We start from the raw sequence: 17880 nt of genomic DNA, 5'->3' as shown, positions 1-17880 counted from the left end.
GTCGAGCAATAAAGTTTTATAGTTTGTCCTCTTTTGATGAAATAAAATGTGAGGAGATTTTGAAACATCGCAAGTAAAATACGTCCTTTTGCAGTTTCATCGTCGAGTTTTTGCTTCCAACATGGCCTGACATGCGATGGTCGGATGACGCATTCGTCTCTCCCGTCATGCGAACGATTTCTCCGTCCCGCAGAACTATCTTTTGAAAAGTAACGAGAATGAAAAAAAGCTAGCGGAAAATTTCAGGATATCCTCTCACCGATCAAAAAATGTTCGTGAAAGGCATTTTAGCTTTTTTCCGGGAACGGTACCACCAGCGCTCACTGATTCAAAACGCGCTGAAAATTGGATTTCAAAACTCGCTCGATGCTTTACAATTTTCATGATTCCTCTTTTTTTTGTGTGAAGTGCATTTTTATTCCTCTTTTGAGAAACATAAAATAATAGGCACCTAAACATCAGCAGGTATAACTGATAAATTTTAGAGTGCTTAGGGGGTGATTATTTCTGCCAAGACAGGAAGTTTCTGTATATTTCATTTATCACGTTCTCATTTTCGCATTGGCTTTTTTCACAAAACCAAGTCACGAAAATGAAGCCTGACATGATTAAGTAGAATTCATCAAGACTAAAATCGGAAAGTAAGAACTTTTCAATTTTAATAGTTTAGGCGACGTTTAGTTTGGCGACGTTTAGTTAGGCGAAGATCATAACGATGATTCAGTCTGAATCTCTACACTATTTTCAAACATCAGAGAGCCGCTTATTTTATTCGACACATAATGAGGAGGTACCAAAAGTTTTTTTGCAAGATTTTTTTGGCGCGTATACGTAGTATACCGCCTTTGCGATCGTTTCGAACCCTGCTCGATACAATAACCGAGTCCCTTAGTTCCTTACCGAAAAGTGACTACCGCGAACTTCTGAGATTTTCCAAAGCATGTAAAAAGTTTATTTATCCGTCAATAATTATGATTTAAAGTTGTTTCTCATTCTGGGGCTTTCTAGTTTATGTGCAGTGAATACCAAGAGTCTACGTTACTTGGATTTTTCAAAAATAGCCTGAGAATGCGACGCGCTGATTTAAAATATGCATATATAAGCAGAAACAAGCGAACTGATTCGAGGATGGCTGACCAGGCCGGCACTCTAGGAATGAGAATTTTACTCCTCCGTTTCGTTCATAACGTTGCTTTGACAGATCTCCACATCACTGTTAGGCTTTTCAAAAGTTGGTACCTTTCCTCTGATAGGGAAGGCCACGCAGTATAGACGTAAGTGCAATCTGTGATGAGCCTCAAAACTCTTTAGACCATGTGCTAACCATAACACATACAGAAATCAGTTTGCTTTTACAGAAAACCACTTACCCTTCTCCTCCCCGCACACCGGACCTCTGTCCCGACACCGAGGCAGTGACTTTTGTCCTCCCGAGCGACCCGACCCGGACCCTCACCCTTGATTTTACGCTTGATTAACCATTTCACCGTCACGCTAGGATTCGTCCAATTTAAAAAAAAAAATTGTTTCGCGTGTACTTAGCAATTTTTTCCTTACTCTCCGTTAAAAGACGAATTAAAAGAGGTCTCATTCATAAAAATCGGCCGAATAGAAGAGAAGTTACAGTATTCGAAATCCGAGGAAATCAACGAAACTTCTCCAGACAAAAAATAAAATGAAGGGAAAAAAAGAAATGTATAAATTACAATTAAATATAATTGACCTCAGAATTTGACAAGCAATTCAATTATATAACGGAGAAAAAATTGGGAGAAATTACAAAAAATTCGCCTCTTGCAAGGGGCTTCCTTGTAAGAATTTTGACCTGAAGATAAGGTCGAGGTTTGAATAGCAGCAGTACTCCATACAATACACGGTGTGCCTGAACGAACATTTTTTTTTGTCAAAATCAAAAATTCTTTATATTTTTTAACTACAGTGTCTCTTAAGTCGTTTAAGCTAAAAAAAAAAAAAAATTTCGTCAAGATTCTGGAAAGTAAAGGCGCTTTAAAAGTATTCTGGGGCTATAATAGCTAAATCACCGGTAGTAAATCCCGTTATATTATTAAAAAGAAACTGACTCCATAGTTTAATGCCTTAGTTTCTTGAATACGATTATTTTAAGCACTCAAACATTTATACCACCAATTATAGCCATGGGGTGATTTCCCGAGAGCCGATAATATCACGAATTTCTCATAGAACCTTTCAAAAATGGCTTGTTTTTTGGGCAGCCGATTCGGTCATCGAACCGGGATTTAAATGGAAGGTGATAATAACACAAAGTAGCAGTATGTTGGAATATTTTCCGCTAATGTGCGTTAAAAACTCAGCATTAAGCTGAAAATTCTCACAACAGAGGGAATAACTCCACCGCAATCAGTTTGTGTAATAACACAAAGCTCTGAGAAAAATTTTGAGATGAGTATAGGAACGGTTTGTAAATAACGAGGAGAGGCGGGCAAAGCGGCTAAAATCCTATCTAATTTTTACCATTATTCTGTTGAATGGATGTTGCCGCGGACTGCTAACTGTGTCCACACATGGCTTCTGTTCTGGTTCTGGTTTTCTGATATGCATATCGATACGTGAGTATTTTTACACGTAGAATCCAATGTTCACGTCAGGGAGTCGACACATTTCGATTTTTTCGATTTTATACGGAAAATTGATGGTTTTTCGGGATTGAAATTATTATTGTTTCATGAAAAGTAAATGCACCGAAAATGACTATAGCATATTGATTTTTACATATTTGCACTCACGAAATTGGTTGGTAAATTCAACGAGTGGGTGCATCGACTTGGTATATCACGTTTCTGCAATTTTTTAACGGCAAATCGGTAGATTTTCGGGATGTAGATTGCTTACTTTCAATTTATGAATGAATAAAGCATGGACATGGTTGAACTTCTTTGCATGGAAATACGTTTAAAATAACAAAATCAAGACATATCTAATGCAATTGCATTTATACCGAGTCAATTTCTTTTCAATAATATAACGGGATTTAAAATGCCGGCGATTTGGGTATTTTAGCCCCAAAATACCTTTAAATCGACTTCAGGAGTCTTTCAGGAGTTCGACAAAATTTTTTCTTTCTTCGCTTAAATTATTACGAAGCACTTTTCTTTAAGAATCTGATAAGGTTTTGCTTGGGGCAGATCAAAAAACTGAAACTCGTTCGAATGGCTTTTTACATTCACAATACACGGTCTCGTCAAAGTGCGTCGTCGAAGAGTTGGATCGTATGAATTCTCTTGTTGTGCTACTTGCCTATTTTGAAATCTCTGTAAATGAAAACTAAAGGGGTTGATATGTACGAGTTAATGGCGCGCCTTATCAACACATTGTGTTGGAGCTTGTTTTTTTTTTTTTTTTTTTTAATTATTATTTTTGTACTTTGAATGCATAGGTACCATGAGTTTGAACACAGCCCAAATATTTTAAGTTTTCGGTGCTCTGTGAATAAAATCTAGAGGAAAAATCATGGTACAAAGCTCCATGGCCATTGTTTACGCTTGTCCTCGCAACGTGCAGGTATGAAGTCTACAGATCTATTTGATATCGATGACAAAAGTGACACTGTTTGCGATTCTTCATTGCCTTTGCTTTAACTTCACACACGACATCTCAAAAAGGCCGCGATTCGCGAGTGTAGAAGTTTCCAACGATAAAAGTGGAACGTTTGGCCCTACGCAAGGAATCCCAAAGCTCCTTCAATTTTAAGTGTATGCAATATAAGCAACTTATGAGCACGATTAGTTGCATTCAATGGTTCTACTTTACTTTTACTTAATCGAATATTGTTCCTTCTCAGCCTTGTGTTGTTTAAAGTGTCAACTTAGCATAAACTAAGCCGAGCACCGAAACGGAGGTTGTCATACTGTTATACAACAGAGACTGTTACGATAAAGTTTAGTGACCAGTTTGACTCGCTGAAGCTTTTGTTTTTCATAAGCGGGATTTTTGTGTCCACATAACGAACAATATCGAACATTTTAGGAGTTAATGTCAGTAATTATTGTTGCGGAAATCATGTTTAACGCAAAGTCGTCGGGAAACATGCATGAGAATGCTCAAATTCGCACCTTTTCTGGTGCTTTGGTGGTCTATTCAGTCCAAAAATTGATTTAATTAGCTTTCAGGGCTTTACTTTTCGACGATTTTGTGTGAATACATCCGAATTCACAAAAGAACGTAATTAAATTGCAATGTTGCCAAATTAACTCGCAATACTACATTTTTGGAGAATCTTAAACATCTCTGACTGATAATTTTGCCTAGGTATTTCTCCTCTGATTTTGCGCTATAGGTAATAGCCCAGGCAATAGAGGATAGAATAGGGGTTTACCTTGCAAAATTTAGGTGAAATCAGGTTATGATTGATTCCTATGTAATTTTTTACGCTGAATCCGAATTTTGGTTTCCCAACAAATTTTCCTTGTGCTAAACTCCGGAAAATCGGAAAAACCGCGAAAAATCACGTTTTTCCGCGGTTTTCCCGAGATATCTCTGTTCCAGTGCGATATATCGAGAAAATAGTTATTTCCAAAAATAAAGCTGATAAAATTTCCTATAAAAATAATCTGAACGTTTTTTTCATACGTCCATTAGGTAGAGTGCTGGAGCCGTGGAAAGCTCTAAAAATTCGTAAAATCGCGATTTTCCACGGTTTTTCGCCATTTGAGTGAAATAAATTTGTATTTTCGCAAAATTTCAGGATAGTCTTACCTTAAAAATTAATGCTGCTTACTTTAAAGACAAAAATGATGCCAATTTTTTCATAATAAGTCCATTGGGAGCGGTTTTAAAGCCGTGAAAAGCTTGAAAATCGCGATTTACCAGCATATTTTCGTAACAAATCCGTTCCTGTACAAAAAACTCATTTAAAGTGACTTCAAAATTCAATCTTATAAAATTGTCAACATACATACGTAGAATTTGCTCCCATGGCGCGCCCTGGTGCTCTGCGACATCCAAACGCCAGTGTGCTTATCTACGTAAAGGTTAGTAGACAACGAACGACGTAATAAAATAGTGCAATTTTCAACCTACTTAAATGATGTTGAAATTTCCTTGTATATCTAAAGAAACAACGGATATGGATGGATGGAATGATGTTGTAATAGTGCAATCCTGCATTATTTACGCTTTCGACAAATCCATATTGTAAATAATGCAAAAAGTTAAAATTTAAAGAATGTACTACTACAATTTCTGGAATGATTTTTCTAGATTTGCGGCATATTTTCGTTACACATCCGTTCTTGGGCCAAAAACTCAGCTAATGGAGACTTCAAGATTTAATCTTATAAAATTTTCAACACATAATATGACGTGAAAAGCTTTTAGCATGGGTCAAAAAGTGCCGCATAGAGAATTATGGGTAGCTGGGAGAATTATGCGAAAAATTGTGATTTTCCACTTTTAAGCCGCGAATTAATCATCTTGTGTAAAAATATGGGGCTAAAAAAATACCTCAAAAATTTAAAATTCAATGAGATGATGTTTTCGGTGGATTAAATTGCACAATTATGTGTCGAAATTTTCATGGTACATGTGAGAATGCACTCGATGAGGACTTATCCGTGGAACTTGTCGTAGATGATCCTGATGATTTATGGAATATACTCCTGAATCTTTCACAGAAAGAACAGCGGACGACCAAAGAGATGAAAGAAGTTCGGAGACGTTTGCAGGTATTAATTTCACTCAATTTTTTATTTTTATTTGAATTGATAGAAATGGCCAGTGATGCTAAAAAAAATGTACTCATTGACATCATATACCGCAGAAATTCAAATCACGGTTTCTTCCACTTCGGTTTTATCAGTGATGTAAATGAAGCGACTCTAGGTAATTGAGAAAACGAGAATGAGAGTAATCACAGCACGCGCCCGTGAACAACTCATAATTTTGGGAGGCTTGTACTATGGATGTAGAATTTTAAATCATCATTTTAATTAATATCCTTGATTTCAGCAATCATGACATTACTCTATCAATTGCACAAGTGTCACATTATTTTCAAATAATTGTAGCGTCATTATGAACCAACCATCAATGGATAAATACTCATCGACAACAAAAATAAGATCCTGAAATGCCAAGGAAGCGAAAAATCGCGATTGTATCTGCGAACCGTATCAATACAGGTTGCTTTTATCATTGTTCTCCTCTCAGATTAATACCAAAAGATTTTCCTAGGCATACGTTTCTCTTATTTTAGTAAACGATGTTGCAAAAGCTCAAACGAGCAATTCAAATTCAGATAAATCCATACCAGAAGTTCCTGTTCTCCGATTTAGACGATGTCGTGCTGAAGTCGTAAAATACTGCAAAAATGGCAATGACGACAACGCAGGTGAGATTTTTCCCATCAATTTTACAATAGATTTTCCATGAGTTGATTAAGCAGAGAAAATTTACATTATAGTAGGCACAAATTAACATTCTCAAATAGCAGAAAAGAAAGAAAAAAACACCGATAACACCTATAACAATTCAACAATTACGTTCCTCTTGCCATTTTAAACCATGACCCAATTTTATAACTTAGTAGCTCTTTCACCGATAGAAAATATGTTAGGTTATGCCATTATACCCGTGCTTCTCAGTTCTCATTATGATTTCAGATCCTCAGGACATTCAGTCAGCAGAGTGCCTGACCATGCATCTGAATTATACTTCTTGACATTGAACATATTTACTATCATAGTTCTTATCTAATTATTACGATACTATTATAGTTGTTTTCGCATAATTGAAAACTTGTATCAATACATTCTTTAAATTTCAACTTTTTGCATTATTTACACTTTCGACGAATCCATATCCGTTGTTTCTTCAGATATACAAGGAAATTTCAACATCATTTAAGTAGGTTGAAAATTGCACTATTTTATTACGTCGTTCGTTGTCTACTAACCTTTACGTAGATAAGCACACCTGGCGTTTGGATGTCGCAGAGCACCAGGGCGCGCCATGGGAGCAAATTCTACGTATGTATGTTGACAATTTTATAAGATTGAATTTTGAAGTCACTTTAAATGAGTTTTTTGTACAGGAACGGATTTGTTACGAAAATATGCTGGAAAATCGCGATTTTCGAGCTTTTCACGGCTTTATAAAACCGCTCCCAATGGACCTATAATGAAAAAATTGGCATCATTTTTGTCTTAAAAGTAAGCAGCATTAATTTTTAAGGTAAGACTATCCTGAAATTTTGCGAAAATACAAATTTATTGCACTCAAATGGCGAAAAAACCGTGGAAAATCGCGATTTTACGAATTTTTAGAGCTTTCCACGGCTCCAGCACTCTACCTAATGGACGTATGAAAAAAACGTTCAGATCATTTTTATAGGAAATTTTATCAGCTTTATTTTTGGAAATAACTATTTTCTCGATATATCGCACTGGAACAGAGATATCTCGGGAAAACCGCGGAAAAACGTGATTTTTCGCGGTTTTTTCCGATTTTCCGGAGTTAGCACAAGGAAAATTTGTTGGGAAACCAAAAATTCGGATTCAGCGTAAAAAATTACATAGGAATCAATCATAACCTGATTTCACCTAAATTTTGCAAGGTAAAATCCTTTATTGCCTGGACTATAAGTAATTGAAAAAAAACTTGGACGAAAATTGCGCGGACTTATTCATGTAAAAAATGAAATGTTTAGAGTCAATTTTGTAACCTTGGAATAGAGTTACGATCTTCCGTCCGAAAGCATTTAAAAGCATGTTTTCTCTTGATTCTAATAACAAGAGACACTGTGCGCAGATGATTACTCACAAGTACAAATTGGAACACACTTCTGTTCCTTTTTCTTTTTATTTTAATTTCCCTTCCAGTCGGGTACGAATGCCAAATGTTGACGAGGGAAAGCCTATACTTTTTCTAGTCACTGTGCTTTCGCTGAAATTACAGTTTTAACGGTAATCGAAGTGACGCAGAAGGTTTGAAATGTAATATTTCTCAGTAAAAACGTGGCTATAGAACTACCGTGCTATGGAAGAACGCCGTATGAACATTCGAGAGTTGCCAAATTTCCTTCCATAAAATGTTTATTTTTGAGGTATGTTATGTATAGTTTTCATTGAAATTTTCAGGAACTTTACCCGAGATTGCGAACAAAATTATCTGAACAATTGAGAAGAATATATTTATAAGTTTACCAGGAAATTCGTGTTTCATCAAAGGAAATTTGGCAACGCCTGAAGGTTTTTACGGCGTTCTTCCTTAGCACGGCAACAAAAGTTGTACATAGAAATCTCGCTATTCAACTTGACGAGTGAACTGACATAGTCATTCCGCAGCGATGTCAAGCAAGGTCATAGCTGCGCAGAACATCCCTATATAAGAGCCCTGAGGTTTAATTGCGGTACCAGTTGCTCAAAAAGGTAACCATGGGTGTGATAAAAGTGGTTTTCTGTCTGACGCTGTTCGTACTTCTCTTGGAGGTAAGAGACTCTCTTCGACATTTCTTTCGGCTAGGGATTATGATGAGCTTGAAAAAAAGTTAATGAAATTGAATGAAAAATTTGAAAAAAGAAACTGAAAAAACCTATTAAAAACTAGGATTAGATACCCTAATATTAGACTAATCATAATAAAAGTAGTAAAAGAAAATCTTCAAACTTAAAAAATTTGGCGGTAGTTTAATCTAACTTTAGAGTAGTCTGCTTTGTAATTGACAATCCACAATCTGTTCAATTTTATTAAGATATATTTATACATCGCTGCCAATATTTCCTCTTTCCATGGTAATGACCGGCACACGCACATGGAAAAAAACCAAAAATGATAGCAGTTAAAATTCCTAATTGCGATCTCTAGCTCCGCAATAAGTACTGTCCAAAATTTAGCACTGAGAACTAGATTTACTGAGGATCATACATAATCAAGAACCTAGTCGCAAATATTATTTTCTTTTGTGTCAAAAAGGTTTTTTTGGCTACTGAACAACCTTTTTCCTGAACACTGAAAAAGGGTACGATATTTATTATATGATCCTCACCAGCAGTTAAAATTGTATTGTTCATTTTTTTCTTTCAAAATTATAAAACTCTGCGGGACATTTGACCTTAATTTTATTCGCCTTTACGCTGGTAAAATTATCTACGTTTAAAGCGTTCTCTGGCATTCCCAAAGGTATTCTTCCGTCAAAAGGGTGCAAGATTTTTGTCCATCTAAGTCTTAAGTTTTTAATTTTTGGATGATAGCGTCAATTCTATGATATATTTCTAAGATTTTTATTACTCCCTATAAAAATGGATAAAGTTTTTCGCACTGCCTTAAAGGAATAAATCTTTACAAGATCTCGACCGTGGAAGTTCTGTTGAACTCACACTGATTCTTGCGTGTCATCGGGAGAAAAATCTAAAATTTTCAATTAAGAACTTTCAACCTTTTCCTGGTAAAAGTTCAAGTAGTGAGAGGAAATTGTTCCATGTTGTTATGTCTCACGTTATTTTCTCTTTAAAACAAGAAGCTTTCTTGAAAAATAAATTTTTAAATTAAGAATAGGTTCAACGAAAAAGACCATTTAAAGCCATTCACGAGCACAAGTAGAGCAAGGTCCTTGCAGGGCACCTCTGCCGATGAGCGCACTACAATCGGATATTTTGCAGTAGGAAGCCACTATTTCTGGCCCCTAGTAGAAACAACACATGCGATATCAGCTACATCGTGTAGATAGGTCTGTGTTTTTATGGATGAGCCAAAAAATCAGCTCTCAACTGTAAAATCCAGCTCAATCGGAATAAACGTGGAATGCATCTATACTTGCTGTGAGGATATCCGTGTTGCATGTGCAGAAACTGAAGGCGTTTTCAATTTTTGTTATACCGCTGTGCCAAGAAAGAACGCCGTATGAGCATCCGAATGTTGCCAAAATTCCTACGATACGATCTTCATTTTCGAAAAAAAAATTAAGAATATTTCTCTTCGAAATTTCAAGATAGGTACTGATCAATTAAACTGCTAATAAATTCTCGGAAAATTTGAAGAAGAAAAAAAAAATTAGAGGTCTCTCAGAAAATGTGTCAGTGTCCCAAGCAAATATTTGGCATCGTCCATAGAAAAATAAAATTTCTGTGATATTAGCTGACTACAGAAGATATCTAAAATATTTAAAGGGCTGAAAAGATGAACCTCTTGGCACTGCATTTTTATTTTTTCTAGCTTTGTCAAATCTTAGGGAAAAATATAGGATACTTAACTGCTGGTATGAACTATCCTCTGATTTCATTGCAGGGTGTTGCAAACGTGTGGAATAAACTTTAAATATGTAATCAATTGAGATTAGAGCAAACCACAATAACCTGTTAGTTTTCCGATTCCCTGTGTGAGCTCTCAACGTCCAACTTGAGATGTGCCTATTTTAGCAGGCGTGACGGGGAAATTTCCAGAACTTTTTGATTTCACACCAAGCAACTTTATATTTTTCTCCACGCACACAAATCAAAATTGGACGTATTTATGCCGAAAGGAACTATGTCTGACGCAATCCTTATGTACATAGTTCATTTTAGTATAAATATACGTCCAATGGAGAATTTGCAGGTGTCTGAAATTTGATGAATTTCGTGTTTAAATGGAAACTACTGAGTGAACTGAACGCGAGGATACCCTTGGTTCATGATTTGAAAAATTATTGGAGTAGATATGACAAAATGATCTAATCTGGTAAAATACGTGTGTTTAAATGGGAAATGTCGCCAGATGACGTCACTGGGCGGTGAATTTATTCACTTTGAAATCTATTTTTATACTATTCTCCGTGTGAGAAAAGAATTATGAAATCAGCTCTTTAAGCACTTTCAGATGAATCATTACAAAATTTGCATGCAAATTCTCCACTGTCTTAAAATAAAAGTTGTACAATGCCTTTTTGGAAATTTTAGGGAGCACGAGCACGCGTTCCCCCTCAGAACGATTCGTCAGAGCAGACAGAGTCGAAGCGTGTGAGCCTGTCATCAAGTGACTTGTCACGTATGAATCTGTCATCACTGGAAAACACCTACGAGGAAATCGCTTCGGATGTCGACCACCGCAAGGGGCAAGTTGCGCCCTACGTGGGGCAAGCCCTCAAGTGGGGTCAAAGCCAGAGGTCCATTCCGAAGTGTAAGTCGCATAACACTTGCAGTCTTCAATGTGTTGGGTAGTTCGAAATAGAACTAAGTGTGTCCATGGGTGGAACTTGGAATTTCCTGTGAGGGGAAGTCTACAGGGTGCCTCTCTAAGAGGGATCTGGGTGGCACTAAAAGACTCCCCCCAGTGTAGTTAACTGCATCAGACGTTACCTTTTTCATATATTCCTCTTCTTCTTCATCTTTTTTCTTGAATTACTCGCAATCAGGGCACAGCTTTGTTCTGCCGTGCTAAGGAAAAACGCCGTATAAACATTCGAGAGTTGCCAAATTTCCTCCGATATAATGTGTATTTTCAAGGAAAATTGTGGATATTTTTCCTTGAAATTTTCAGGGACTTTGGGTGGAAATGCAAACAAAATTATCTGAAAAATTTGAAGGAAAAGATTCATGAGTTTACCAGGAAATTAGTGCATTTTCAAAGGAAATTTGGCAACGCCCGAAAGTTCATACGACGTTTTTCCTCAGTAGGTATTTGCCAAGCTCTCGAGTTGAGCTGGATTCTGGAGTAACTAAGAAATAATTTTCAAAGAAATACAAAAGAAAAAGCGAACTGAGCACTCAATTAATTATATATTGGAGAAAAGAGCCGGCTTTCCTCTGAACATCATTCCATTTTAAGATTTCGAAGTGGAAGCGCCATTGTAATTCTAATTTTTTCATACAATACTTTAAGAGAATTTGACGGAAAGCCAGGTTTTTGTACTTAGTTACCGGTAAAAACTAAAATATTATGAAAAACTTTTTCACGAGAAAATCAGTCATGACTGATTTGAGTATTAGTTAAAACTGTCCACATTAGATAGCGTTGAAAACGAGTATTCCCGACACTCTTTCATAACGTCAATACTTTATTGTCTTATCACTAGTGATCCAAATCGAAATTTTTATATGTTTACCGTATGTAAAATTTTTCATCATCTACATAGTGAATTCAAAATTTTAGAAAACAACTGGGAGCGTAACTTGGATCTCCGTCGCGATCAAAGTCGATTGATTTTGTTTTCCTTTTTGCCCTTCCCAGTGAAAAAAGCTCTAGCTCGGGGCTTGAACTACACAAAGAAGAATATCCTGGAAGCCCACAAAAAAGCCAAGGGAAAAATATGCGAACACCAAGCAACGGCTAAGAATATGATAGGTTTCTTCCCACCTTCAGATCCTGAATTGAAAAAACTGACCGACTCTACCGACAGCTATTCACAGGCTCCCGGTTTCCAAAAGCTTGATCAACTCATAATTCAGGTAAAGTGAAATGAATCGTATCACTTCCATCCAGGGAATTCTGTGAACCAGTGACGCTTCTTCAAAGTTGGCAACACGATTTTTCCTCCATTAGTATCTGTAAAAATATCGATTTTGAGCAAGGCAAAGCTGTCTCACCAAGAATCGATTATTTTACATATATTTAAATTGATACAAAACCGTGTTGCCAACCTTCAATCGCCATTAAACCAAAAGTCTGACTCATCACAACTCTAGTAGCAGAGCTACTTTTTATGAAATATTTAAACTTGTACTATTACACACAGGGTGATCGAGACCTCCCCTAGCAGCCTTTTTTCTAGCACGAGAGGGGGTGGTGACTTGAGAATTGACCTTAAGGAACCCTCATTTCATGGTGTGGCCCAAGGCCGTCATGGGGCCCCAAATACAGTCGGGCTGATATCGGTTAAATCTGTCAATTGCGTGATTTGTCTATGCGCTTACACTTAAAGGATGTCAACATAGACTGTATTTGCAGGTAAGAACAGTTAATATGAACGGAGGGTCATCACAATAGTCTCAAGAGCTTTGACTGAATTAATCTGTCCATTTTATTTTTTAACGAACATTTTCAAAACTTTGGAGGACTTTTAAAAATTAATTTTCGCATCTTTATTCATTCGGATACGGCTTGAAAAACACAGCTTCAAAAGTTATATCATCTCCGTTTCGCCAAATGTGGACTTGTACCCTACTGACAGTGCTTGCTTCGTGTCTGTGCGGATAAACGTGATTCATCACGTAAGAAACTACACCGTTAATACCTCACATCTTATGACGTCATGTTTTGCAGTTCGAGAGTGTGGAAGATCGCGCTGACAGCCAATTGAATCCCGTCACAGGCAGGATGCCAATCACCCTAACCAAATGGAAAGCGTACTTTGCGCGTAGGGGCAGAGAGGCGGAGAAACTATTTAACAGCGAGATGGATCTGATCAAGACCGCATCTCAGACCGTAATTGATACTTTATCTGATGCATTTATCATCAAGGACAACCTGGAAGAGCCCATGAAGATTGGCCAAAAATCGATGAACATTGAAGAAAAGGCAGCACTGTTGAGGATGGTAATTGCTCTTGGTGAAAAACTGGGATGCACTCATAAAAACTGGGACGATGACCGGTCTGATGAGGATGACTGATCTTGATGAAAAACTGGGATGTTGAGGAACACAGGAAAACTTACGGTCACGGTATACCGTTTCGTTTCACCGAAACGTAACGTTTGATAACCCTTCGCAATTTTTGGAGAAAAAAGAAACAAACATTATAATATGAAATGAAAATAAAGTTAATCTAAATTTTTGAATTGGCCTTTCCGATTTAATTTTAAACCGGTGCATTGTTACAATTATTTTCGACTAAAATATCAATTGACAATAATTATCTGCGCTCAAATATTTTTAGCTCGCTTTTTTCAAATGCAGTATATTCCAAATTTTACTCCGAAAAGTGTACTGTATCAGATCGCAAAAAATTTGCCCGAGTCTATTCGCCACTTAAGAAAATAGGCGTAGCGGCTGAAGCACGGGAAACATGATCACGTTTTTGTCAAATGTCGTTGATCGACAAAGCCCTGTCCTTAAACAACACCTGACAATCGCATTTGAAGCTCTTCCCTTCCCAGCGTTAAAATATCTAGTGGGTTTAATTTATTGAGACCTTGGTCGAATGAATTCGATCAACAAAGCCCCATTCCCAAATGCCATACCTATCAAAAATCATGCTTTCGAGCTTTGGTCGTCTTTTTGTTCCTTTCGTTAAAGTCTCCAGCGGGTCCATCTTTTAACATTTTTTTTTTAAATTCTTTGATCGACAAAGCCCAGTCTTTCAATTGAGCTATGTGCATTATGACGTGAGCCCTGTTATGCATATATTCTTATGGGTCTCAGGGCTCATGTGTTAATGCACATAGCTCCGTTTGGCAGAAATACGTCCAGTTTAGCGACCAAACAGTAAAGTCGCAAGCCCATTCGCGCGGCTGATACGATGACACCAATGATTTCCTTCACACTTTTTCCAGGCTAAGGACTGGCAAATTTGATCAATTTGGCATGTCTAAAATATTGGTTCGTTGTTTTAAACCATACCGCATGCTTTAAAAATTCTGTGAAACCATTTTAGTTTAATAGCACAATATGGGAACTTTACTGGAAATTAAGCTACTCGCACCTCTGGTTTTTTTCGAGATTACTGAGGCACTTCACGATGTCATTTGTATTGCTCAAATTTTTTCAAGGCACGCTTGATTCGTGCATCGATAGTGACTGATACTTTCTTTCTCTTAACTGAGGCTACACCAGCTTCAACTGGTGATCTGGAATGCAGCGTGAACAGCCTCCTCTTTCAGCTTTTTCAGTAGGAAGAAAATGTTGGGAGTTTTCCTGTCGGTATAATCTCGTTAAGACCAGTGGCGTGGCGTGAATAATCGATTATCGATATTTCGCCATTTGAAGCTATGGTAAAGAATCGATTACTAAGGTGTTCGCTGCGAACACCCTGATAATCGATCTTTCTTCATAGGTTTAAATGGCATAACAATCGATATATCGCAATTTACGCCACGCCACTGGTTAAGACGCCGGTGCCAGCCTTCGACAGCCTCTGAAACAATCATAGAGGATCTTGAGGAAAATGTACTTGTCGCAGGCAAATAGCAGGCATTTTGTCAAATGCCGAAGCAGATAGTCAAATTTTAACGGTCTACAAAATTTTGTGAATTTATGGCGAAGAGCTCACGATTTTTCATTATTTTTCTAAAAATAACTCATCAAACCTACGAAATCTTTTTGTCTCTTCCTCTTCAATTGCTTTGCATATATTTATAAATGCTGAAATTCCAAAAAAATTGTATTTTACAACATGCTGACATTTTCAAGATCAGTGTCTCTTCAGGAGCTAAAATTTGTTTAGAATACTATTGTGTTTGCAAATTTTTACTGAGAATTTTTTCTTGCAGGAGCAATGAATTATTTTGTCTGAAAATAGCAAAAGAATCAGAATTTCAATCTGAGTTAAAATCTTTGACTATTTGCCTAGGCATTTGACTATTTGCCAAGGCATTTGACTATTTGCCTAGGCATTTGCCAAATGCCTGATTTTACTATTTGCCTGCGACATACATAAAGCGGTTTGACTTTTGTAATGCGGGAATTAGCCACGGCCAACTCCCCTCAAAGTCGCAACGCGTTGCAACAAAATTGAAATATGTTGCAACTTTCCCTGCATGAAAAACACTTCTCATGATGACGTCTCAGCAGGAACGTGCGATCTCGAAACGTGGATCAATTTTCGCCCCAGACAGCCCGGTCTTTATGAATTAACCTTCAGATTCCGTTTTTATGACACCCATGTGCAACCGACCCATTGTCGGCACCAATTAGCTCCAAATCTGGTGGCACGTCGAGAGGGCAACGCGTAAGCGGTTTTTGCGGTAAACGGATCAACTGAATAGTGTGCGACTGGCCGCCGATCAGCTGATTGTGAGCCGGGCCTGGCCAGGGTTTTTCACGCTTTGGTTGGTGAGCCAATCATCCGGAAACCAGTGGAATCAATGAACTAGCGTTGCCCAAGAAAAAGAGCGGTGGTGTCATGATGGGCGGGTGAAGTAGGAAAAATGAATGTCTGTGAAGTTCTTAAAAAATCGCATTATTTGAAATATGCTACCCCGGCGAGTATAGAGACCCCGCGCGGACTATCCACTCAATGTGAACAGTAAATTTCGGTGTTAAACTGTGTTTTTTGCCAATGTGTGATCGCGAAGGGAAAACATTACTTTTCGAATGAACTTTCAATTTTTCTGATGTTCAAATTTTGGAATTCGTGTTTCTGCGGGTTGATCATTGAAATTGATAGACAAAGCTATAGAGAAAGAATACAAAGGGGAAATGGAGTGATACCGTTGTTCGAAACGAGCGGTTCTTATATAGACAACGGGCGAAAATAATAGACTAACCATAGGGTTTCTCGTGGGTTACTGTTACTTAGTCTATTACTTACCTCCTTTGTAAATTGTGACCACCCGCTTCCACCAAGAGGATCGCTCATTTTTCCTTCTGTCCAGAAATGTGAAAAAAGACCTTTGAACTACACTGCAAATGAAACAAAGTCAAAAGTCGCTAGGGAAGCGCGATGCGATACTCGAGGGTAAAAAGGTAGTAAAAGACCCAGAAGTTGGGCGCCTACGTCCTTACGTACACAAGCGTACACTTTAACGTGCGCATTACGTACGCACATAACGTACACGTTACCTAACATACGTAAACATTACGTACGCATGCGGTCGTTCGATTAAGACTTGGCTCGTGATAGGTGATGTTATTCAACTGTCAATCTTGTTGATCTTCGAATTAACTTTATTACGATTTACATTGGAGGAGGGTGGGGGGTAATGTGAATCCGGGACGAAAAATTTGAAAAGAGGTCGACTCTAACCGGGAATAAAAAATATACGTACAATAAGATAAGAAAATAAATGTTTTACAAGTTTTGAAAAAAACTGAAACATGAATTCAATAGAGGAGTTCTGTTACCATGGATCGATGAACCAACTGGATCATCACTTAGTGAGGCAACTGCGCTTTCTTTTGATCAAATTGAATGGTATCAACTTTTCACTCTTCAATCAGAGCAAAGTCATGCCCTATGATTACTGCCTTAAAGAATCATTGAGTTTAAAGGGTTTTTTCAGTTCAGTTAGTAAATGTTCAGCAGTTTCTTTTAATCGAAGTCAAAGTAGGCTAATCTCAGTGGGTAACCGATCTTGAAAATGAGGCTACGTTCTCAATGTTGCAATTTCTCGTATTCTAATTTAAATTTAAAATGCCATGAAATAAAAAAATTTAAAAAAATAAAACATTACACCCCGAAATTATCGGCCCCGAATTAATGGAACGGACGAGGGTAAACGATTTAGTGACGGTTGCATACTATGTTTGCCATATGTATGGTTAATACACACAGGATTTAAATTACCTTTACCAAAAAACATACCTGGAACCGAGATTAGAAAGACAAGGTAATCAAAATTTGAGGATCAAACCTTACAATTACCATACTTCTTTCCATAGATATTTCATCATAGTCTTTGGACCATCAAATAATATTGATGTGGGTGCCCGGTGTACCAATCTGACCTCCAGATTATTAGTGTCAATCTGCTTTACTGTTGTTCAGTCGCAGTGGTTTTCGCCGCCACGTCGATTGCACCATCGGTTATTCCATCCATCGTGACTGAACATCGTAAGGCGCGGTTTCTGAGGACTCGTGCGACCTATTGGACCATGGTTTTGTCTTCCACAATTTTTTGAAGAGTAATTTCTTCAAAATTTTACTGCAAGGGCTTTATAGTGAAAAGCATGGTTTTTAAAGCGTAAAATGCATGTCTGTTCAAAAAACAGTCGGACAAATGCAGTAACTTCCACAGTAATATAGGCAGAAAATTTTTCGTGGTTTTGTTAGAC

General features: G+C 37.4%; 1 protein-coding gene across 1 annotated transcript; it reads left to right on the top strand.

The window, feature by feature from the left end:
• Positions 1-8307: 8307 nt before the first annotated feature.
• LOC109035375 (uncharacterized) lies at positions 8308-13727 on the top strand. The gene is made up of 4 exons (XM_019048983.2): positions 8308-8465; positions 10911-11130; positions 12181-12398; positions 13213-13727. The coding sequence occupies exons 1-4, from the start codon at positions 8412-8414 to the stop codon at positions 13558-13560; spliced, it is 840 nt and encodes a 279-aa protein (XP_018904528.2). The 5' UTR covers positions 8308-8411; the 3' UTR covers positions 13561-13727.
• The last annotated feature ends 4153 nt before the right edge of the window (positions 13728-17880 follow it).

The sequence above is a fragment of the Bemisia tabaci genome, chromosome 7 (genome assembly GCF_918797505.1).
Source record: "Bemisia tabaci chromosome 7, PGI_BMITA_v3".
Classification (NCBI taxonomy): domain Eukaryota; kingdom Metazoa; phylum Arthropoda; class Insecta; order Hemiptera; family Aleyrodidae; genus Bemisia; species Bemisia tabaci.
The sequence above is the reverse complement of the archived record's forward strand: the minus strand, read 5'-3'. Positions and strand labels throughout refer to the sequence as shown.

Bases quoted from the DNA above. Each gene is read 5' to 3' on its own strand.
- LOC109035375 (XM_019048983.2), top strand. From the start codon at position 8,412: ATGGGTGTGATAAAAGTGGTTTTCTGTCTGACGCTGTTCGTACTTCTC. The intron at 8,466-10,910 runs GTAAGAGACTCT...TGGAAATTTTAG, and splicing joins TGTTCGTACTTCTCTTGGAG to GGAGCACGAGCACGCGTTCC. The intron at 11,131-12,180 runs GTAAGTCGCATA...TGCCCTTCCCAG, and splicing joins CCAGAGGTCCATTCCGAAGT to TGAAAAAAGCTCTAGCTCGG.